The sequence below is a fragment of the Crassostrea angulata genome, chromosome 8 (assembly GCF_025612915.1).
Source record: "Crassostrea angulata isolate pt1a10 chromosome 8, ASM2561291v2, whole genome shotgun sequence".
Lineage (NCBI taxonomy): Eukaryota > Metazoa > Mollusca > Bivalvia > Ostreida > Ostreidae > Magallana > Magallana angulata.
The window spans coordinates 46,702,979-46,728,943 of record NC_069118.1 but is presented as its reverse complement, the minus strand read 5'-3'; the positions used below and the strand labels follow the sequence as shown (position 1 = coordinate 46,728,943).

The 25,965-nt window shown below is 34.0% G+C and overlaps 1 protein-coding gene across 1 annotated transcript in view; it reads left to right on the top strand.

Moving 5' to 3' along the window:
* Positions 1-25,965, top strand: part of LOC128159144 (serine/threonine-protein phosphatase 6 regulatory ankyrin repeat subunit B-like) — a 60,696-nt gene that overhangs the window by 32,622 nt on the left and 2,109 nt on the right. Inside the window, 1 exon segment of the mRNA XM_052822201.1 lies at positions 23,042-25,965. This exon segment is cut by the window's right edge and continues 717 nt beyond it. Coding sequence (XP_052678161.1) covers positions 23,042-25,965 — 2,924 coding nt within the window.

The following is a 25,965-nucleotide window of genomic DNA, read 5'->3' as shown; positions in this document are numbered from 1 at the left end:
GATTAAAGTCTGCTCTTGTAAATATTGGCAGCAATCAGGGCTATCCGAGTTCCAAGGGGGAAAATGGATTTTATTTATACAGGATCTACGTGTATTATTGTACATTGTCCAGATTGCTTGTATTATGACTCCATTAAGCTGACTTTATCATACCTATTGTTCCTCAGGTGAGCGATGTGGCCCATGGGCCTCTTGTTCTGTATTCAGATGGATAGAAGGTTATGCTTAGGTCATACCTTGGAAGTGTTTCACAGCCATGTTTTGTAATTCATTTAAGATGAATGCTGAGGCCATACATGTACATTCAGAGTTTTTCACAACAGTAGTAATAACTCACCCACAAAGACGTACATGTAAAAGAACATGTGGCGTATGTTTGACAGTTCCTGCAATCAAAACTTATGCCCACATATTTTATACTGATACTATCCCAGTTGTACATTAATAATATTGCAAGTATAAAACCATTGAAGGTGAAGATTTCGTTCAACATTGATCATATTCTTAAAAGTCTCCTTATATGGAATGGTGTTTGATGTTGTAAATGTAGGGTATTGCATGTATACTGTTATGTGATGAGTTATTGGAAATCTAAATATGGTAATTACAACTGACATGGCAGGAAGAGAAATATTTAAAGCTTATATAAACCTCTTATTTGAGATAATTGTAATGATGATATACATGTGTGTGTGTCAGTGTGTGTGTGTGTGTGTGTGTGCGTGGTTACTTAATAATAAGTGATGGAAATGTGTAATTTTTGTAATATAGACTACTGCAAAATATTGAAGAAAAAGATGAACAATTTAAAACCAAAAAAATTTAATTATCCATTTTATTGTTTGTGAATTAAGAGACAGAATGTTTCACAGAAGACCTTGTGCCTTTAAGGTACCTATCCCATATAAGGACCTTAAATATCCATCATGTATTTTATGAGCACACAAGACCATCACAGTTTGCATGTGCCTTAAAACTACAACAGCTGTTTGGTAGGCAATATCAAATACTCGAGAAATAAGTAATGAAAAGTTTTTGTTCATTGCAAACTGTTATCATAGTAAATGTTTTTTTGAAAATCAGTACTTCATGTCTTGTATATTTGTACATACTGTACGGAGAAAATGCGACATATTAAAGACATACATTTCATGGGTGTATGACACATCCATGAAATGTACAATTTTTATTGTATATAACATATGTATATGCAGTGTAAATCCCGTGGGATGTTTGATTGACAGAACAGTGAACGGAAATCAATCGTGTCTTGCAAAAACACGTTTTAGTTGTCAAACAACGTGAGGTTGTATAACTTAAAGACAATTTTTATAAGACCCAATTTCTTTACATGTCGAAATATGTAGGTTAAAGAGATTGATTATAGTAAGAGGACTTGATGGTTGTGGCCATTTTCTTTAAAAATTAATCTTCTTATAAAGAAGAGCTGTTTTGAAATATAGCAGAATGTTCAAAATTTAAAGCTAAATTAGAAAGATTTTTAATTTTTATGCTTTTTAGCTCACCTGAGCCAAAGGCTCAAGTGAGCTTTTCTGATCACAATTTGTCCGTTGTCTGTCGTTGTCGTCGTCGTTGTCGTTGTCGTTGTCGTTGTCATTAACTTTTCACATTTTCATCTTCTTCTCAAGAACCACTGGGCAGATTTCAACCAAATTTGGCACAAAGCACCACTAGGTCAAGGGGATTCAAGTTTGTTCAAATGAAGGGCCACGCCCTCTTTAAAGGGGAGATAATTGAGAATTATTGAAAATTTGTTGGTATTTTTCAAAAATCTTCTTCTCAAAAACTATTTGGCCTGAAAAGCTAAAACTTGTGTGGAGGCATCCTCAGGTAGTGTAGATTCAAGTTTGTTCAAATCATGGTCCCCGGGGGTAGGGTGGGGCCACAATAGGGGGATGAATTTTTACATAGGAATAAATAGAGAAAATCTTTAAAAATCTTCTTCTCAAAAACTATTAGGCCAGGAAAGCTCAAATTAAAATGGGAGCATCCACAGGTAGTGTAGATTCAAGTTTGTTCAAATCATGGTCCCTGGGGGTAGGGTGGGGCCACAATTGGGGGATAAAGTTTTACATAGGAATATATAGAGAAAATCTTTAAAAATCTTCTTTTCAAAAACTATTGGGCCACAAAAGCTCAAATTAAAATGGGAGCATCCACAGGTAGTGTAGATTCAAGTTTTTTCAAATCATGGTCCCCGGGGGTAGGGTGGGGCTACAATAGGGGGATGAATTTTTACATAGGAATATATAGAGAAAATCTTTAAAAATCTTCTTTTCAAAAACTATTGGGCCACAAAAGCTCAAATTAAAGTGGAAGCATCCACAGGTAGTGTAGATTCAAGTTTGTTCAAATCATGGTCCCTGGGGGTAGGGTGGGGCCACAATTGGGGGATAAAGTTTTACATAGGAATATATAGAGAAAATCTTTAAAAATCTTCTTTTCAAAAACTATTGGGCCACAAAAGCTCAAATTAAAATTGGAGCATCCACAGGTAGAGTAGATTCAAGTTTGTTCAAATCATGGTCCCCGGGGGTAGGGTGGGGCCACAATAGGGGGATGAATTTTTACATAGGAATATATAGAGAAAATCTTTAAAAATCTTCTTCTCAAAAACTATTAGGCAAGGAAAGCTCAAATTTGAGTGGAAGCATCCTCAGATAGTGTAGATTCAAGTTTGTTCAAATCATGGTCCCCGGGGGTAGGGTGGGGCCACAATAGGGGGATGAATTTTACATATATATGTATAGAGAAAATCTTTAAAAATCTTCTTCTTAAAAACAATTAGGCCACAAAAGATCAAATTAAAATGGAAGCATCCTCAGGTAGTGTAGATTCAAGTTTTTTCAAATCATGATCCCTGGGGGTAGGGTGGGGCCACAATTGGGGGATAAAGTTTTACATAGGAATATATAGAGAAAATCTTTAAAAATCTTCTTTTTAAAGACCTTTTGGTCAGAAAAGCTTTAACTTGTGTAGAGGCATCCTCGGGTAGTGTAAATTCAAAATCACAGTCCCTAGTGGTAGGGCGGGGCCGTGATGGCGGTTTGAATTTTTACATATACATGTATAGAAAAAATCTTTAAAAATATTCTGGGAAAGTTTTTCGGTCCAAAACTCAGTACTTAGTGTGAAAGCACAGGTTATGCAGATATAAGTTTGATGAAACCATGATACCCTAAAGAAAAGTGGGGCAACAAAATGGGGGGGGGGGGGGTATATAGGAAAAGAGAAAAATCATCTTACAGGTACAACAACGTTAACAAAAGGGGCTTGGTATTTACCAAAAGAAAGAGGTGGATAAAAATTGGCAGATTTTCAATTTTTTTTTAGCAAGATCTACTGTACTTAGTTGTCAAGATATTTTGATACTGTAATGCTAATTTGATCAGAATTAAGGCAAATGTTGCTCAGGTGAGCGATGTGGCCCCTGGGCCTCTTGTTAGAAATACTACCATTTATGGCAGTGTTGACTTTCATGAAGCGCGCAGAGTGATTTTTTGTAAAAGTTAGATCAGAGGAAATTCGGATTTTCAGCCTTTTTAATTCAATTAGTTGTAGTATTTACAACACAACTCCTTTAATTTTGTTCGACAAGAACTTATGCAGGTTCATAGTATAAATATTTGAAAGAAATCGCCATTTAAAACTGAATTTTACGTCTTTTTTTAACAGCATGTAGGGTTTGTAGCATCTATTTCAATAGAGGTCAGAGGGAATTCAGACGTTATTATCTTTTTTTCTAATTCACGAACATGCCAATTATTGATTACTAATTTTTTGCTATTTATCATTTCTTCAAAATTACATAAAAAAAATAAGAGTGTAATTATAGGAACTTGTATTTTTTGCAATTTTTCTAGCTCGGGTCACGTCAAAAAATGTCACTTTTTTAGTGGTCAGAGGAAATTCAAACTAAAATAGCGGATTAAATAAAAGGAATTCTTATAATCCATTTTCAGATAAATAGAGTATTATATTAACCTTTTTAATATTTTGGTGAGAAAAGTTTTCTAGTTAATTGTAAATATGTCTTTTATGACATTTTAAAACTGCATTTAAGGTTTTTTGTCTCGTTCTAATTTTTTGAACATGGGTAAGTTTGAAGGTCGTTGCCATGGAAACGAACTCACGAACATATGCTTAAAATGTCTTTTTTGACAAAAACAAATGGATTAGAGTCTGTTTAAACAATTCTTTAAATTATTCAATTAGTTTCATGTCAGGTTCACATGTCCTTAATGCCGACTTTGTGAAGTAAATTGAGATTAAATATTCCAATGCGTTGACCTTTTCACCTTTGACGGTGGTTTTAGCTTGTTTTTGATTTTCGTTTCGTTTTCATGAATTATGGTTTGTAACCTAGGAGAACTATCGCCTGTATTTTGTAATTTTTACGTACCAATCAAATATAGACATCGGAAAGTAAGACAGCTGAATGTTACTTGCGGAAAATAAGATACATTAACAGGTACGGTACTTAAACAACTAAAATACAAATTCTAATGGTAATACGGTATGGTTTTTGCGTAATAGTTGATTACTGCAATGTGGTTTTAGGCTAGTTGTAAGTATTTTCTCGTCTATTTAGTCTAAACGGAAATACTAAGTGCGTGTACATGTAGCAGAGACATAAATAATTGTTAGCTCACCTGAGGTGAAATTTACAGAGAAATATCTTTAAAAATATTCTTCTAAAAAATCAATGGGCCAAAAAAGCTGTAACTTGTGTGGAAGCATCCTCAGGTAGTGTAGATTCAAGCTTGTCCAAACCATGATCCCCGGGGATACGGTGGGGCCCCAATGGGGGATCAAATTTTTAGATACAAATGTATAGAGAAAAATCAATAAAATCTTCTTTTCAAAAACCAGTTAGCCAGAAAAGCTGGAACTGTGAAAACATCTTCAGGTAGTGTGGATTCCATTTTTATTCAAATCACGATCCCCGGGGGTAAGGTGGGGCCACAATGGGGGGTCGAAATTTTTACAGAGGAATACATTGAGAAAAATCTTCTCAATAAAAACCAGTAGGCCAGAAAAGCTGTAACTTGTTTAAAAGCATCCTCGGGTAGTGTAGATTCAAATTTGTTCAAACCATGATCCCGGGAATAGGGTCAAATTTTGCATAAGAATACATAGCGAAAAATCTTTGAAAAATTTTCTTTTAAAAAACCAATTGGCCAGAAAAGCTGTAACCTGTGTGGAATCATCTTTAGGTAGTGTTGATTCATTCTAGTTTTTATGGCTTACGGCCATCTAGTTGCCGGATAATTTTTACGGCAAAGAGTTCAGTTATCTGAACATGCGCGACAAAAAATAGTTCTATTCGAATGTTGCAAAGTTAACTGTATGTTGTTCGTAATAAATATCTTTAGGCAAGATTATATTTTCCATATGTTATTATCACTTATGTTATTGTAACCAATATGAATTGACCTTATTTAAATAAACTCGAAATCTAACGCGAATGAATATTAAATGCAGTGTTTTTGCATAGAGGTATACTGGCCCCCGCATCACACAGTGCCGCCATGCTTTCCGCTATGCATACTTACATGTATTATAAGCAAAAAATCTTTTCCAAATTCTTTCAGATCCTAACAGTGATAAGTAAATGTAAAGTTGTCGTTATTTCGTTCAATCTTCATAAAAACGTTTGCACCCGCAGAGAGCGTCGCTAACTTCGATCGACATCGATCTCAGCAAGGGGGGAAGTGTTTAACGGTTAAAGGACTGTACTTATGATTGAGATATATTGAAACTGGGATTATAAATCGGTAATAAATGCATAAATTAAGGGGCAATTACTACTTGTTTTAATATAATGTGCCTTCTTCGACACCTCCGCCATTATCGAATGTTGGGGGTTTTCCAAGATCTAAAAATAGCACAATGTTCCCGCGATGGAGTTACCTTGGTTGTGCTATGATTGAACTGTTTATTTGTCGTAAAAATATTGGAAACTTGAGACCAAATGTACTCAAAAAAGAAAACAATATACAGTTAAGCTTGATTGCAAGTCATATACGGAAGCGATGTCACATTACTATAACATAGAAACATCGTATAGCATGGTATAGTATGCCTCTGAAAATGACTGTGTACACATGTCATGTGAAGAGAGACTGATTGCAAAGTTATAGTGCAGTAATTAATTTTAATTAAATTTGGTGTCAAAACAAGTTTGCTGTAATTGCATAGTTCTGCCTGTTTCTTGCCCTCCCCCCCCCCCCCCCCCCAAGAGTTTATCTCTGTACAAAGGGAAAAAAATAAAACAGAAGGTGTTAGAACTGCCTTGTGAATCTAAATTTCAACCTTAGGTCAGCCTCTTAAAAAAGTAGAAAAAAACCCCAGAAAAATATGAATAAATATACATTTATGAAATACAAATAAAATGGAATAATACTTGTTGGTGTAGATTTTACGAGAATTCATTAATTATAGTACATAACATGCAGGGCATTTCATCATCTGGTTATATTATTTTTACGCGCAATGATTTCGCGCTGGCTGTGGCGCTGTTACGCCGCACGTGCACCAACTCTCGCGCAAGTTCATAGTGCGTAGGAATTCAAGGTATACTGATATTTGAGAGCATGTTGGTTTTAAGTGTTTTTGTGTCCTATATCGTTGAATGAATTTACAGTTAATGTACTTCAGTCATTGGATATTGGAGTTTGAGTCTGACATCATTATAATTATTTCATGCAGTCTTTGATTTTCCTAAAAGCAATGGTGGTTTCAACCAATTGATAACAGAGGCATCTAGATTTCAATCCTGTCTGTTTCGGTCACTAAGGTTCGACCAATCAACAAATGGGGCATGTTGATATCGTTCCTGTTAGTTTCTCTAGATCTATGAATTACATGTAGCTACAGTGTAGTTACTTTCTATAGAGCTATAAATAAACTAAAGTTTCCGTAAGAAATAGAGGGAATCATACTCGATCCATGTAAATATAGTCATATCAAACCCGTAAGCCATTTTGGCCCTTCAGGCCTTTGATTTCAAACCATGATTTCAGGTGATAGGGTGGGGCCACCAGGGGGGATCAAATTATGGTGGTGCGTGTAATTCGGTATTATCTCTTCGTAATAGTTGATTAATGCAACATGTTCTATTAAGATCTTCAGCAATTTCAATCTAAACGGAGATTATTCTCGCTGCTAGAAATATATAACTAAAGTATATATATGATGAAAAATAAATTGAGTTTTCTCTTTGTTTTAGTGCAGTTTTCTCTTGTTTTAATTGTTTACAAATTCCTATAATTTTACTAACCTGAGTGTCAAGCTTCGAGTTATAAGCAAGATACAGAGCTTTGTACACAAAGCTACTGTATGTTTGCACACAAAGCTGAGGTCACCCTTTAGTTTGTTTATATTTTAAATGCAGCTATGCTGAATAGGAAATACCAAGTTTAACATTCTTAAGTTGAATGTAATAAACTAATGTGAACAAAACCATGACTCAAACCAAGCTATGTATCTTGCTTATGATTTTACGATTGACACTGAAATTTTGGTTGATCAATAGAAATGTCTTGCTAAAAGGATGATATGCTGTAATTACTTTTTGGTGCCCCTTCTTCAACGATAAATTGCATAAAATATACACAAATGTTTGATAGTTTTTCGAACACAACTAAATGAAAACAATGCCTTTTAAACAGATTCCATAGGCCTGACACCTTATTATCATGAGGATAAAAGCATTATCGGTGTTCTTAAAAAAATATTGCAATGGAAAATCATTTTTGTTTGTACACATTTGTTGTTTTGTAATAAAGATGAAAATAATGGATGGGCCTTGGTACAATAGAGCGACATGCCTGCCAATACATTGATTTGAATCATAGCTCTTTAACATATTTGACAACATTTTCAGTTAAGTTTATTTTCTTCAATCAAGTGAGTAAGGATATGAAAGGTTATACGAAATGAATTCATGCCTGGTAAATGACAATCGTCTATAATGGAGAATGCCAATTAATTTTTTCAATGTTTTTAATTTGAGGAATTGAGCGCATTCATTCTGATGCATTGAGGTACACTTTTCTTCTTTCACATATAGAATTTTTTAAAATACAATAAGTAGCAAGTAGTGGAGGGAAAATGTACCTTTATGCTCTGATGTATTATGTCTCCCCTTTCAAAGGGGAGACATATTGTTTTTGTCGACTTTCTTTTTCTTCTTCTTCTTATTCTTCTTATTCTTCTTATTAAGGTCTTCCGTTTCCAACGGAAGACCTTATTGTTATTCTTCAGTTTCTTTTTCCCTATTATTAAGGTCTTCCGTTTCCAACGGAAGACCTTATTGTTATTGCTTTGTTTCTTTTTCCCTTTTATTTTTTTTTTTTTTCTTACGCTTTTTTGTACAAGCGATTTTTTGAAAACGACTTGACCGATTTTCGTGAAAATTTCAGATCTTGTAGATATTGATAAAAACCTTATATATAATTTTTTATTTTAATGACGTCATTTCCGTTCGGGAGATATTGACGTTTTAGTGATTTTTAGAGGGTCATTTTGTCCTGCTATCTCCTCCTAAACGAAAAAAGATATTGAATTTAAATTTTCAGGGATTGTAGACAAAAGATTGTAGATGTGTTTAAAGGCATTTGTGGTTGTCTGGCTTCAAAGGCGTCGAAGCTCGCCTGGACCCGAAAATCGAGTTTAAAAAAACGACGTAATTTTTAATGGTTTTCGTTCTTTATCTCCTTTCCTGAAAATATTTTAACATAACATATAGAGCAAATAAAATTTATATTTACAGGATCTTCCGTTTGATAACAAGAAAAAGGGGCTGGTCCCTTAAATAAGGGGCCAAAAGGGCTCTAAAGTCTTTCTCCCATAGCACTTTACTGAGAAATATTTTGTAATATGTTTAAGAAGCAAAAATGTTCATCTTTTACTAATAAAACTATACATTATAAATTTTTTATTATGCGTTACGTAATTAGGGGTTTTAAGGGGCCAAAAATCCAAAACTTCGATCGAATATATCTCAAAAAGGACAAATATTTTGAAAAGCAATATAGAATAAAAGATGCTTAGAATGATGTTTTAAACAATATTCAATCATAAAATTTTCGTTATCTGGCCCCAATAAGGAGATTAGGGGTCGGCCCCTAAAATGTCCTTTCCCAGATAGCTCTTAAACGGCAAAGAATTTTTAAACACTTGTTGAACAAAATATGTTTAATATCAAAAGAACTTTCGTATGATGCCAAGAAAAAGGGGCTGGCCCTTCAATTTAGGGGCCAAAATGGCTCTAAAGTCTTTCTTCTATAGCACTTTACTGAGAAATGTTTTGTTATATGTTTAAGAAGCAAAAATGTTCATCTTTCACTAATAAAACTATACATTATAAAATTTTTATTATGCGTTACGTAATTAGGGGTTTTAAGGGGCCAAAAGTCCAAAATTTCGATCGAATATATCTCAAAAAGGACAAATATTTTAAAAAGCAATATAGAATAAAAGATGCTTAGAATGATGTTTTAAACAATATTCAATCATAAAAGTTTCGTTATCTGGCCCCAATAAGGAGATTAGGGGTCGGCCCCTTAAATATCATATCCCAGATAGCTCAAAAACGGCAAAGAATTTCTAAACACTTGTTGTACAAAATATGTTTAATATCAAAAGAACTTTCGTATGATGCCAAGAAAAAGGGGCTGGCCCTTCAATTTAGGGGCCAAAAGGGCTCTTAAGTCTGTCTTCCATAGCACTTTACTGAGAAATATTTTGTCATATGTTTAAGAAGCAAAAATGTTCATCTTTTACTAATTAAACTATACATTATAATTTTTTTATTATGCGTTACGTAATTAGGGGTTTTAAGGGGCCAAAAGTCCAAAACTACGATCGAATATATCTCAAAAAGGACAAATATTTTGAAAAGCAATATAGAATAAAAGATGTTTAGAATGATGTTTTAAACAATATTCAATCATAAAATTTTCGTTATCTGGCCCCAATAAGGAGATTAGGGGTCGGCCCCTAAAACGTTATATCCCAGATAGCTCAAAAACGGCAAAGAATTTCTAAACACTTGTTGAACAAAATATGTTTAATATCAAAAGAACTTTCGTATGATGCCAAGAAAAAGGGGCTGGCCCTTCAATTTAGGGACCGAAAGGGCTCTAAAGTCTTTCTTCCATAGCACTTTACTGAAAAATGTTTTGTTATATGTTTAGGAAGCAAAAATGTTCATCTCACATTTATTTAACAACATATTATAATTATTTTGTCATGTGTTCCGTATTAAGGGGTTTTAATGGGTTTTAAGGGGCCAGAAGTACCAAACTTTGATAACATACCTCAAACAGAACAAATATTTTAAAAAACATTATTTTGAAAATCAATATAGAATAAAATGCTGAGAATGATGTTCCTAATAAAATTCAACCATCAATTTTTTTTGTTGCTCTAATATGGAGATAAAGGGTCAAATATCAAAGTCAAGGTCATATAACCTTCAAAAAACTGCACGGAAGACCTCCTCGTTGCTCGCAACGAGATCGTGTCTAGTTTTTATTCTTTTTTTTTCTTCCCATTTTTGTGCACGCGATTTCTCTGAAACGGCTCAACCGATCTCCATTAAATTTTCAGATGTGATAGATAGTGGTCTGAACCTGATAGCAAATTTTTTGCATTGATGACGTCACATCCGTTTTTGATATATTGAGATTTTTCTAATTTTTATATGGGTATTTTGTCTGCGGCTGTTCTCCTAAACTATAAGAGATATTGAGCTCAAATTTCTACGGTTGGTAGAGGAAAGATTGAAGTTTTGCATGATTGTTGTTTTGTATGTTTAGCACTATTGGCGCCAAAGCTCGCTATGGCTCGAAAATTGACATTAAAAAAGCGTCGTGAATTTTTGTGCTTTTCTCTCTTTATCTCTTTTCTGGAAAATATTTTGTTAAAACATGTAAAGTAAAAAAAGTTTATATTTACAAGATCTATTAGATGATATCAAGAAAAAGGGGCTGGCCCCTTAAATTAGGGACCTAGAAGGCTCTAAAATCTTTTACCTGTAACTCTTAACCGAGGGATATTTTGTAATAGATTATAGAAGCAAATATGTTTATCTCAATGTTATGTATTCAAGCAATGTAATGATTTTATTATGTGTTACGTAATTAAGGGTTATTAGGGGCCAAAAGTCCAAAATTTTGATCACCCATATCTCAGAAAGGATAAATATTTTGTAATGCAATACAGAAGAAAAGTTGTTCAAATTAATGTTCCTTACAATATGCAATCTTCAAAATTTCGTTAAACGGCCCCTGAAAGGAGATAAGGGATCGGCCCCTAAAACCTTCTTTATCATATATCTCAAGAACGGTTAGGAATTTCTAAACACTTGTTTAACAAATTTTGTGTAGAATTAAATGACCTTTTATTTGATATCAAGAAAAAGGGGCCGGCCCCTCAAATAAGGGACCTAGAGGGCTCTAAAATCTTTTACCCGTAACTCTTTATCGAAGGATATTTTGTAATAGATGATAGAAGCAAATATGTTTATCTCAATGTTATGTATTCAAGCAATGTAATGATTTTAATTATATGTTACGTAATTAAGGGTTATTAGGGGCCAAAAGTCCAAAATTTCGATCACCCATATCTCAGAAAGGAAAAATATTTTGTAATGCAGTACAGAAGAAAAGTTGTTGAAATGATGTTCTCAACAAAATGCAATCTTCAAAAATTCGTTAAACAGCCCCTATAAGGAGATAAGGGACCGGCCCCTAAAACCTTTTTTCTCATATATCTCCAGAACGGTAACGAATTTCTAAACACTTTTTTAACAAATTTTGTGTAGAATTAAATGACCTTTTATTTGATATCAAGAAAAAGGGGCTGGCCCCTCAAATGAGGGGATCAAAGGGCTCTATTGTCTTCAATCTGTAGCGCTTTTCTGAGAGATATTCTGTGAAATGTTATAGAAGCAAATGTGTTTATCTCAATGTTATGTATTCAAGCAATGTAATGATTTTATCATGTGTTACGTAATTAAGGGTTTTTAGGGGCCAAAAGTCCAAAATTTTGATCACCCATATCTCAGAAAGGAAAAATATTTTGTAATGCAGTACAGAAGAAAAGTTGTTGAAATGATGTTCTCAACAAAATGCAATCTTCAAAAATTCGTTAAACAGCCCCTATAAGGAGTTATGGGATCGGCCCCTAAAACCTTTTTTCTCATATATCTCCAGAACGGTAACGAACTTCTAAACACTTGTTGAAGCAAATGTGTTTATCTCAATATTATGTATTCAAGCAATGTAATGATTTTATCATGTGTTACGTAATTAAGGGTTTTCAGGGGCCAAAAGTCCAAAATTTTGATCACCCATATCTCAGAAAGGAAAAATATTTTGTAATGCAGTACAAAAGAAAAGGTGTTCAAAATGATGTTCTCAACGTTAAACGGCCTCTATAAGGAGTTATGGGATCGGCCCCTAAAACCTTCTTTCTCATATATCTCCAGAACGGTAACGAACTTTTAAACACTTGTTGAACAAAGTTTGTTTAGAATTAAATATCCTTTCATTTAATATCAAGAAAGAAGGACTGGCCCCTAAAATTAGGGGACCAAAGGGCTCTAAGTTCTTTTATATTTAACCCTTTATTGAGGGGTATTTTGTGAAATGTTATAGAAGCAAATGTGTTTATCCTGCAGTTATGTATCAAAGCAATGTAATAAACGGCCCCTATAAGGAGATAAGGGATCGGCCCCTAAAACCTTCTTTCTCATATATTTCCAGAACGGTAACAATTTTGTAAACACTTGTTGAAAAAAAATTGTTTAGAATGAAATGACCTTTCATTTAATATCAAGTAAAAAGGGCTGGCCCCTCAAAAAAAGGGACCAAAGGGCTCTAAAGTCTTTAATCTGTAGCCCTTTACAGGGAGATATTTTGTGAAAAGTTATAGAAGCAAATATGTTTATCACACAGTTATGTATCCAAGCAATGTAATACTTTTATTATGTGTTACGTAATTAAGGGTTATTAGGGGCCAAAAGTCCAAACTTTTGATCACCCATATCTCAGAAAGGAAAATATTTTGTAATGCAATACAGAAGAAAAGTTGTTCAAATTAATGTTCTAAACAATTTGCAACCTTCAAAATTTCGTAAAACGGCCCCTATAAGGAGATAAGGGATCGGCCCCTAAAACCTTCTTTCCCATATATCTCAAGAACGGTAACGAATTTCCAAACATTTGTTGACAAAATGTGTTCAGAATTAAATGACCTTCCATTTTATTTCAAGAAAAAGGGGCTGGCTCCTTAAATTAGGGAACCAGGGGCCCCTTAAATTAAGGAATTAGGGGCTTTAAAGTCTTTAATCTATGGCGTTTTACCAAGAGCTATTTTGTGAAAGGTTATTTAAGCTGAATTAGGTATAATACATTTATATATCCTAACAATATAATGATTTTCTCTTGCGTTACCTAATTAGGGTTTTTAGGAGGCGGAGGTAAACAAGTTTAATCTTTTCGATCTTAATTTGAAGAAATGCAAGTATTTAAAAAGGCAATATAAGAGAAGTTATAAAATGCGATACAAAAAAGCATAAGTTCTTCACTCTTTCTTCCATATCATGTTTTTTTGTTGATGATCAAAGTCGATGATGTCATATTCCCTTCTAAAAATCGGACGGAAGACCTCCTCGTTGCTCGCAACGAGATCGTGTCTAGTTCTTCTTATTCTTATTCTTCTTCATCCAAATTTGTCCAAGACGTAACTTAAAAACCCTTTGACATTAAGACTTCAAACTTGGAACATAGGTAGATGGTACTGAGAAGGAGTGCACGCCACCAAAATTTTTGACCTTGACCTATTTTCTTTTTCAAGGTCAAGCGTTTTATGAAAAATAGAGTTTGGACTATAACACAAGATTCCTTAAACATACAAACTTTTAACTTGTATCATAGATAGATGGTATATAGTCCAGTTGAACCTAACCAAAATTTTTGACCTTGACCTTAAAATTTTATTTCAAGGTCAAATCAGAAAAAACTTCATTGTTCACCTCCTAAATATTCTTTGACAGAAGGACTTCAAACTTTACACAAAGAACAATTATAATACACTGAGATGTACTATTGATAAATATTTGACCTTGACCTTGTTTTACTCAAGGTCAACTTGAGAAAAAATAATTAAATTTTGTCTGGGTGGTAACTTAGATACCTTTTGACATTAAGACTTCAAACTTGAAACATTGGTAGATGGTATTGAGAAGGAGTGCACGCCATCAAAATATTTGACCTTGACCTATTATCTTCTTCAAGGTCAAGCGTTTTATAAAAAATATAGTCAGGACCATAACACAAGACTCCTTAATCATACAATCTTTTAACTAGTATCATACATAGATGGTATATAGTCCAGTTCAACCTTACCAAAACTTTTGACATTGACCTAAATTTTTTATTTCAAGGTCAAATTAGAAAAAACTTCATTGTTCACCTCCTAAATATTCTTTGACAGAAGGACTTCAAACTTTACACAAAGAACAATTATAATACACTGAGATGTACTATTGATAAATATTTGACCTTGACCTTGTTTTACTCAAGGTCAACTTGAGAAAAAATAATTAAATTTTGTCTGGGTGGTAACTTAGATACCTTTTGACATTAAGACTCAAACTTGGAACGTAGGTCGATGGTATTGAGAAGAAGTGCACGCCATCAAAAGTTTTGACCTTGACCTATTATCTTCTTCAAGGTCAAGCATTTTATAAAAAATATAGTCCGGACCATAACACAAGACTCCTTAATCATACAATCTTTTAACTTGTATCATACATAGATGGTATATAGTCCAGTTCAATCTTACCAAAATTTTTGACCTTGACCTAAATTTTTTATTTCAAGGTCAAATTAGAAAAAACTTCATTGTTCACCTCCTTAATATTCTTTGACAGAAGGACTTCAAACTTTACACAAAGAACAATTATAATACACTGAGGTGTACTATTGATTAATATTTGACCTTGACCTTGTTTTACTTTAGGTCAAATGAAGAAAAAATAATTAAATTGTGTCTGGGTGGTAACTTGGATACCTTTTGACATTAAGGCTTCAAACTTGGAACATAGGTAGATGGTATTGAGAAGGAGTGCACGCCTCCATAATTTTTTACCTTGACCAATCTTGTGTCTCAAGTTAATTCATTTTCTAAACTGTATCATATATGGATGATGTCTAACATATAGCTGACTTGATTCTTTTTCACTTATTAAATTTGCCCCATATTACAATCCTTGGGGAGAAGGGGAGACATGTGTTTTTTGTATAAAAAAAACAATACCCACTAGTTTTAATCGTTTTATAAAGTGATGGGGGGGGGGCTAAAATAAAGGGAACTGGAAGTTAACCATGAACACCAACTGAAAATGTAGTTATTTATATTGCATATGATCTTATTTTCGGTAAAAATGGTATTCCATGAAGGTAAATATGTCAAAGATTAAGTATATGCAAAAATAAGTGAAAATTCGGATATTCATTTTTTGTTAATCTACCGAGGGGCTACTTGGCACAATATCTTTTGAACGCCCATATAAAGCCAGTGTTGCTCAGGTGAGCGATTTGGCCCATCGGGCCTCTTGTTTCTTTACCTTTCTTGTTCAATAGATATATCATGTTCTATGAAAATTGTAAACTATTTGTACAAGAGTGAACATCATGTAAATTGCCATAATTTCTACTGAAACACCTGTTGCAACCAATATTGAAATAAAACCATAATTGAAATAAATTATTTCAATAGTAGCTGGAAATGTATTTTATTGGAAAAATCACTTTGAAGCCACTATTGAAATAAAACCTCTATTGAAATAAATTATTGTCCCCCGCCGCAACGCGGTGCGGGGACATAGACATGCCGGGCGTCCGTCCATGCGTCCGTGTGTCCGTGCGTCACACCTTTTTGTAAGCGCTCTCATGCCTACAAATTTTTATGGATTTTCATTAAATTTATACCAAATGTTTATACCACTATTACCTTGGTCAAGTTCGAAAATCAGCATTGGTCAATACTTTTTGTTGGAGTTATGGGACTTTGACCACAATAATGACTCCGTTTTATCCAAAAATTGACCCTGTAAGCGCTCTCATGCCTACAAATTTTGACGGATTTTCATTAAATTTATACCAAATGTTTATACTACTATTAACTTGGTCAAGTTCGAAAATCAGCATTGGTCGATACTTTTTGTTGGAGTTATGGGACTTTGACCACAATAATGACTCAATTTTATCCAAAAATTGACCTTGTAAGCGCTCTCATTCCTACAAATTTTGACGGATTTTCAAAATAATTATGCAAAATGTTTATACTACTATTACCTTGGTCTAGTTCGAAAATCAGGATTGGTCGATACTTTTTGTTGGAGTTATGGGACTTGGACCACAATAATGACTCCGTTTTATCCAAAAATTGACCTTGTAAGCGCTCTCATGCCTACAAATTTTGACGGATTTTTATTAAATTTATACCAAATGTTTATACCACTAATACTTTGGTCAAGTTCGAAAATCAGGATTGGTCGATACTTTTTGTTGGAGTTATTGGACTTTGACCACAATAATGACTCCGTTTTATCCAAAAATTGACCTTGTAAGCGCTCTCATGCCTACAAATTTTGACAGATTTTCATTAGATTTATACCAAATGTTTATATTACTATTACCTTGGTCAAGTTCGAAAATCAGCATTGGTCGATACTTTTTGTTGGAGTTATTGGACTTTGACCACAATAATGACTCCGTTTTATCCAAAAATTGACCTTGTAAGCGCTCTCATGCCTACAAATTTTGACGGATTTTTATTAAATTTATACCAAATGTTAATACCACTAAATACCTTGGTCAAGTTCGTAAATCAGCATTGGTCGATACTGCTTGAATTCTATTTTTGTTTCAATATAGTGGTTAGGGATGTATTTCATTCAAAGAGTAATTTTCAACCACTATTAAAATAATTATTTTAACAGTGTTTGACCATGTATTTCATTATAAGAATAATTTTATAAACATTATTTTATTATATTAAATATAAAGATATATTATTTCAATAGTGGTTGGGGATGTACTTCATTTTAACCACTATTGAAATATATATTATTACAATATTGGTTAGTGATGAATTTTATAACGGCCACTATTGAAAAAAAATTACTTCAGTAGTCATTGGTTATAAAGTTTATGATAAGAAATAATTTGCAATAACTTTGAAAATACAAACACCATTGAAATATTTTATATTGTATTTCATTATAATAGTCTTTGTTGAAAAATGTTGTTTTGTGGTTCTGGGTGTATTTCATTATAAGAGTCACTGTGCAGCTGCAATTGAAATCAAACAATATTTTTTTTAATAATAGTTGGGAGTAAATTTCATTATACATATCACATTTATGATAAATTATTTCCATATAGGTTGTGGATATATTTCATTATCAGTTTCAATTTGCAATTTATTGTTGAATATTATTTTTAGAAAAAATATTATTATTAATATCACTTTTGAGATAAATTATTTCAATACTGGTTGAGAATGTATTTTATTATTAGAATCACTTTGCATCCATTATTTAAATACAACCACTATTGAAATAATTTCAATAGTGGTTTAGGATGCGTTTCATTTCAACCGCTATTGAAATAAATTAGTTCAATAGTGGTAAAGGATGCGTTTCCTTACAACCACTATTAAATAAAGTATTTCAATAGTGATTTGGAATTTTTGCAATAGGATGCATGTCATTTTTCTGCATATTATTCCGTCTGCGTGTAACACTTTCCTTTCGGGCAGGGGACTTTCTTATTACCAGAAGTATGTCTGATGTGAATTCTTTTTTAAATTATGATATTCTTTGATTTACCTTTCCCATACCACCTGTCTTCTGGAACCGAAAGTGTTATACGCAGACAGAATAATAGGCATAAAAAACTTTCTTTCCAAATGTGTTACAATAATAATTACAAAGTAATATTTATAAAGAAATTCTTTCCCATCTACCATTGAAAAAATAAATTTAATAGTAGTTGCACTTCAATTTTGTCGGTAGAGTAATTCTTATAATAAATTAAGTTCCAACTACTATTGAAATAATTACTTCAATATTAATTGTATTGCAAAAGTGGTTGCGAAGTGATTTTTCTAATGAAATACATTCCCAACCACTATTGAAATAATTCATCTCAATAGTGGTTTTATTTCAATAGTTTTTGCAGTATCACCCGTAATCGACCCGATTTTCTGCTTTTGTACCGGCAAATCGCTAGAGAACTTTTTTGTTTTAGACATTATAAATGGTGTGTCTTACTTAATTTTTTAAATCGAAAATTACTATTCGAATGGCGTTTATTATTAAATTGGATCTGGAATTTGGAATAAATAGGTATAGTACCATTTTCCTATCATTTTGCCTACACCCGTGTTTGAACGGAAAGTATTTAAAAATAAATACAGGTACATTCGCAATATCATTTTCGAAACCTAGGTGCTGATTTGATGGTGTCTGTAAAACTTGTATCGAGAAACGAACATATATAACTCTGTGTATAAAATCACTTGATATTATAGACTGTTATTACTTCCAGCGAAATGCAATTAATATAGGTTATTGAAGATAGCTTTTTATATTTGATGTGCTCATTCTCAGAACTATACACAATAATTTATTTGAATAGCATATTAGATACATGTACATGTAATTTAAAAGTTAATTGATGGAATCGATCCAGTGACTGTAAAATCAAAAAGACTACCACTATGCCATGCATACAAAATACGAATGAAACTTCTTTTCAATATCTGTGGCTATATTCATGAATGTTTTAGAAAAGTCACTCATTCAAATATTTGTCTAATTTTAAGGGAACCCCCCCCCCCCCCAACATTAAACCAATTTTTTACTACTAATATAAACATGCCTTACAGTACTTAAGGAACATAATGTTAATCTAATATATTTGGTTTAAAAAGGTTCAAACACTCAGATATATATTTAAATGCATACTAACTATTTTCTTATATATCCCAAAAAAGAACCTGAAGATGTTAATGAAGTAGAGTAAGCTAGATAATTAAGACTCTTTTCACCTGGTAATTGTGTGATTGACATTTCTTTTTACATACATGTATTTTAAACTGAAAATTGTATAATATTAGAATGTCTGATGTTTGCAAATGCGCTTTACTTAGACAAAATCGTATACTAAGTGTGCAAATACATGTATTTTAAACTGAAAATTGTATAATATTACATGTAGAATGTCTGATGTTTGCAAATGCGCTTTACTTAGACAAAATCGTATAGCAAATGCGCAAATACCAGTACACCTCTTTTAACATTTGTAATTGCCAAGACCTGCGCTTTTGCCTCTCATAGATTTTAGTGAATGGAGCGGATCCACATTTTATGGTTTTACCCTGTTTCAAAGACTCTTGATGTATAAAACGATTTTTATAGAACACACGAAGACTGAGAATATAGTTAAGAAAGTGCACCAGCGATATCTTTATAATCGCGAATAAGCTTTGGATTTGCACATAGAATGAGTTACTGAAGAGTCAATACATGAAACTTTTTTTCTATTTAAAATAAAATAAGTAAATATGTATTTAACACACGAAACCCGCATTCTTTCTCTTAAATACGTATTATTTGTAGTGACAAGCTCACACACATGAAAAATGTTTAAGTCCTTTTTTTTGGGGGGGGGGGGGGGGGGTGCACCGTCATGTTTTGAGCTATAGATAGGAATATATAGAGAAAATCTTTGAAAATCTTCTCAAAAACGATTAGGCCAGGAAAGCTCAAATTTTATAGTGGAAGCATCCTCAGGTAGTGTAAATTCAAGTTTGTTCAAATCATGGTCTCCGGGGGTAGGGTGGGGCCAAAATGGGGGGATCAAGTTTTACATAGGAATATATATTAAAATTCTTCTTCTCAAAAACTATTAGGCCAGGAAAGCTCAAATTTGAATGGAATCATCCTTAGGTAGTGTAAATTTAAGTTTGTACAACTCATGGTCCAAAGGGGTAGGGTGGGGCCACAATTGGGGGATCATGTTTTACATAGGAATATATAGGAAAAATCTTTAAAAATCTTCTTCTCAAAAACTATTAGGCCAGAAAAGTTCAAATTAAAATGGAAGCATCCTCAGGTAGTGTAGATTCAAGTTTCTTCAAATCATGGTGCCTGGGGGTAGGGTGGGGCCACAATTGGGGGATCAAGTTTTACATAGGAATATATAGAGAAAATCTTTGAAAATCTTCTTCTCAAAAACTATTAGGCCAGGAAAGCTCAAATTTTAGTGGAAGCATCCTCAGGTAGTGTAGATTCAAGTTTGTTCAAATCATGGTCTCCGGGGGTAGGGTGGGGCCAAAATGGGGGGGGGGGATCAAGTTTTACATAGGAATATATATTAAAATTCTTCTTCTCAAAAACAATTAGGCCAGGAAAGCTCAAATTTGAATGGAAGCATCCTTAGGTAGTGTAAATTTACGTTTGTACAACTCATGGTCCCAAGGGGTAGGATGGGGCCACAATTGGGGGATCATGTTTTACATAGGAATATATAGGGAAAATCTTTAAAAACCTTCTTCTCAAAAACTATTAGGCCAGAAAAGTTCAAATTAAAATGGAAGCATCCTCAGGTAGTATAGATTCAAGTTTGTTCAAATCATGGTCCCTGGGGGTAGGGTGGGGCCACAATTGGGGGATCAAGTTTTACATAGGAATATATAGAGAAAATCTTTGAAAATCTTCTTCTCAAAAACTATTAGGTCAGGAAAGCTCAAATTTTAGTGGGAGCATCCTCAGGTAGTGTTAATTCAAGTTTGTTCAAATCATGGTCTCCGGGGGTAGGGTAGGGCCAAAATGTGGGGGGGGGGGATCAAGTTTTACATAGGAATATATATTAAAAATCTTCTTCTCAAAAACTATTAGGTTAGGAAAGCTCAAATTTGAATGGAAGCATCCTTAGGTAGTGTAAATTTAAGTTTGTACAACTCATGGTCCCAAGGGGTAGGGTGGGGCCACAATTGGGGGATCATGTTTTACATAGGAATATATAGGGAAAATCTTTAAAAATCTTCTTCTCAAAAACTATTAGGCCAGAAAAGTTCAAATTAAATTGGAAGCATCCTCAGGTAGTGTAGATTCAAGTTTCTTCAAATCATGGTGCCTGGGGGTAGGGTGGGGCCACAATTGGGGGATCAAGTTTTACATAGGAATATATAGAGAAAATCTTTAAAAATCTTCTTCTCAAAAACTATTAGGCCAGGAAAGCTCAAATTTTATTGGGAGCATCCTGATGTAGTGTTAATTCAAGTTTGTTCAAATCATGGTCTCCGGGGGTAGGGTAGGGCCAAAATGTGGGGGGGGGGGATCAAGTTTTACATAGGAATATATATTAAAAATCTTCTTCTCAAAAACTATTAGGCTAGGAAAGCTCAAATTTGAATGGAAGCATCCTTAGGTAGTGTAAATTTAAGTTTGTATAAATCATGGTCACCGAGGGTAGGGTGGGGCCACAATTTGGGGGATCAAGTTTTTACATAGGAATATATAGAGAAAATCTTTAAAAATCTTCTTCTACAAAACTATTAGGCCAGGAAAGCTCAAATTTGAATGGAAGCATCCTCAGATAGTGTAGATTCAAGTTTGTTCAAATCATTGTCCCCGGGTGTAGGGTGGGGCCACAATTGGGGGATCAAATTTTACTTAGGAATATACAGAGAAAATCTTTGAAAATCTTCTTCTCAAAAACAATTAGGCCAGGAAAGCTCAAATTTTATTGGAAGCATCCTCAGGTAGTGTAAATTCAAGTTTGTTCAAATCATGGTCTCCAGGGGTAGGGTGGGGCCACAATTGGGGGATCAAGTTTTACATAGGAATATATATTGAAAATCTTCTTCTCAAAAACTATTAGGCCAGGAAAGCTCAAATTTGAATGGAAGCATCCTTAGGTAGTGTAAATTTAAGTTTGTACAAATCATGGTCCAAAGGGGTAGGGTGGGGCCACAATTGGGGGGATCAAGTTTTTACATAGGAATATTTAGGGAAAATCTTTGAGAATCTTTTTCTCAAAAACTATTTGACCAAAAAAGCTCAAATTGGCGGGTAATTATCCTCAGATAATGTAGATTCAAGTTTGTTCAAATAATGGTCCCTAGGGGTAGGGCGGGGCCACAATGGGGGATACATTTTTATATATAGATAAAATCTCTAAAAAACCTTCTTCTCAAAACTATTAGGCCAGGAAAGCCCAAATCTGAGTGGAAGCATTTCCAAATCGTATAGATTCAAGTTTGTTAAAATAATAGTCCAGTGATATGGTGAGGCCACAGTGGGGGATGAATTTTTACATAGGAATATATAGAGAAAATCTTTAAAAATCTTCTTTTTAAAGACCATTTGGCCAGAAAAGCTTAAACTTATGAAGAGGCATCCTCAGGTAGTGTAAATTCAAGTTTTCAAAATCACAGTCCCTAGTGGTAGGACGGGGCCGTGATGGCGGTTTGAATTTTTACATAGGAATATATAGAGAAAATCTTTAAAAATATTCTGGGAAAGTTTTCGGTCCAAAACTCAGTACTTAGTGTGAAAGCACGGGTTATGCAGATATAAGTTTGATGAAACCATGATACCCTAGAGAAAAGTGGGGCCACAGAATGGTGGGGGGGGGGGGGGGTATATAGGAATAGAGAGAAATCATCTTACAGGTACAACAACAAAAGGGGCTTGGTATATACCCCCAAAAAAGAGAAGGATAAAAATTGGCAGATTTTCAATTTTTTTTAGCAAGATCTACTGTACTTAGTTGTCAAGATAGTTTGATACTGTAATGCTTATTTGATCAGAATTAAGGCAATTGTTGCTCTGGTGAGCGATGTGGCCCCTGGGCCTCATGTTTAAGTTTTATCTCAAGAATTGTGTTTATTTTAAACGTAAATGGTTTCTTATTTTGTTTCATTGTAGAATCACAAATTGAAAAGAACATATTTGATCAATGGCAACAGGAAGACTCTTATTTTTTTTCGACACAGGCGTTCGAAGAAGTAGAAAAAATAATTAAAAGCAAGAACCTGGTTATTGTGGCTGGTCACTCAGGATCCGGAAAGTCGGCCATTATTCAACATATTGCACTCAAATACAGAGAACAAGGCTGGGCCGTAAAACGAGTAAAAGAGGTAGAAGACATAGTGGATGAATATTCTTCAAGTCGAATTCAAAAAGATAAAACCATTTGTGTTTTCAATGATCCATTGGGAAAAGAATCTTTTGATGAAATTTTGAATAGTTCATGGCAAAGATGGGAGGAAGAATTGGAGTTATACTTACAAACAGCAAAACTTGTGATGTCGTGTAGAAATCATATCATTTATGATAATAGGTTGACCCGTTTTCTCGTGAATCAATCACATATTGTAAACATCGATGATAACAAACATAAACTATCCGTCAGTGAAAAACGGCAGATTTTGACACAATATACATCCAATATGAATTTATCCGACAAAGAGTGTGATAAGATCGTTGAAGTAGAAAGGTATTTCCCGTTATTGTGTAAATTATATTCTAGCAATGAGGAATACAAAAATAAGGGCGTACGATTTTTCACAGAACCCATAACAAGGCTAAAAGAGGAGGTAGAAGGGTTCAGAAACAAAGACAAGAGTAAATATTGTGCTTTGGCTCTCCTTGTCCTTTTTGACGATGATCTTTGCGTAAGCGTTCTTTTTGCAAATAAAGACACGGAATACAAATTCAAATACACGTTAAAACTATGTGGATTACCAGAGAACACACCACCTCCAGCAATTGGAGACAGCCTTAACTCCCTAAAAGATTTTTTTGTGAAGAAAATTGGAGACACGTACCATTTTTATCACGATTTAGTAATGGAGGTTACAACCCTTGTTTTCGGGAACGATTATCCCAAAGAAACAATAATGTACGCTGATATTGGTTTCCTCAGAAAAAGAGTAAAATTAGGAGATTGTGATGAACACGACGACCCTTTCACTATTTGTCTAAGTGACAGATACATTGAACAACTTGGAGATAGGCTTTATACTGAATTGTTTGGAGAACGCCTGTTAGATGTCGTACTCAACCCTTGTCTAAGAAATGACAAAGTAATTAAAGTACTGAAAGAAAAGATAACAGATCATCCCGAACATCTACAAATATTGCTAGAAACCAAGAAACTTGCAATTGCTAAACAAGAGATTTACCAGACATCTAAAAACTTACTTCTGACTAAACTTTCCTTTTTGAATTTAAAAAGTGAAGTATCGCCACTTTTTGCTCTCATTGCGTTTTGTCATACACAACTATCACTATACTGCTTTAAAAATCTACAAGAAATGCAAATTGATTATATCAGATGTATTCCTGCACTGTATTGCAATGGTTCAATACAATTGTTTTTAACTACTTTTAAAGACCATGCTAAAGAATCTTTGGAAAAAAAATGGGGAAGACTTTGTCCTATTCACATTGTATCAGTGTTCCATAATTATGAATTACTTGGGGAGTTAATTAAGATAGGTGTAAAAGTCAATGAAAAGGTCGTCGATAACGGTGGTTGGACGCCCCTTATGTTAGCAGCTGGTAATGATAGTCAGGAAAACGGAGACTATAACAATAGAGAATCAGGTGCAGAAAGAAGAGATAAAACAGTACAACTTTTACTGAGTAATGGAGCAGACATTAATTTATGTCAGAAGAACGGCGCCAGTCCTCTCCATATAGCTTGTAAAAACGGACATGATAGCACTGTACAACTGTTACTGAGTAATAGAGCAGACATTAATTTATGTGATGAGAACGGTGTCAGTCCTCTCTATACAGCTAGTTATAGCGGACATAATAGCACTGTACAACTTTTACTGAGTAATGGAGCAGACATTAATTTATGTGATGAGAACGGTGTCAGTCCTTTCCATATGGCTTGTCGAAACGGACATGTTAGCACTGTGCAACTTTTACTGAGTAATGGAGCAGACATTAATTTATGTGATGAGAACGGTGTCAGTCCTTTCCATATGGCTTGTCGAAACGGACATGTTAGCACTGTACAACTGTTACTGAGTAATGGAGCAGACATTAAATTATGTCAGAAGAACGGAGCCAGTCCTCTCTATACAGCTAGTTATTTTGGACATGATAGCACTGTGCAACTTTTACTGAGTAATGGAGCAGATATTAATTCATTGGAGGAGAACGGAGCCAGTCCTCTCTATGCAGCTAGTTATTTTGGACATGATAGCACTGTGCAACTTTTCCTGAGTAATGGAGCAGATATTAATTCATTTGAGGAGAACGGAGCCAGTCCTCTCTATATAGCTAGTTATAGCGGACATGATAGCACTGTACAACTTTTACTGAGTAATGGAGCAGACATTAATTTATGTCAGAAGAACGGAGCCAGTCCTATCTATATAGCTTGTGAAAACGGACATAATAGCACTGTACAACTTTTACTGAGTAATGGAGCAGACATTAATTTATGCAAGAAAAACGGAGCCAGTCCTCTCTATATAGCTAGTTATAGCGGACATAATAGCACTGTACAACTTTTACTGAGTAATGGAGCAGACATTAATTTATGTAAGGAGAACGGAGTCAGTCCTCTCTATATAGCTTGTGAAAACGGACATGATAGCACTGTAGAACTTTTACTGAGTAATGGAGCAGACATTAATTTATGTGAGGAGGACGGAGCCAGTCCTCTCTATATAGCTTGTCAAAACGGACATGATAGCACTGTACAACATTTACTGAGTAATGGAGCAGACATTAATTTATGTAAGGAGAACGGAGTCAGTCCTCTCTATATAGCTTGTGAAAACGGACATGATAGCACTGTAGAACTTTTACTGAGTAATGGAGCAGAC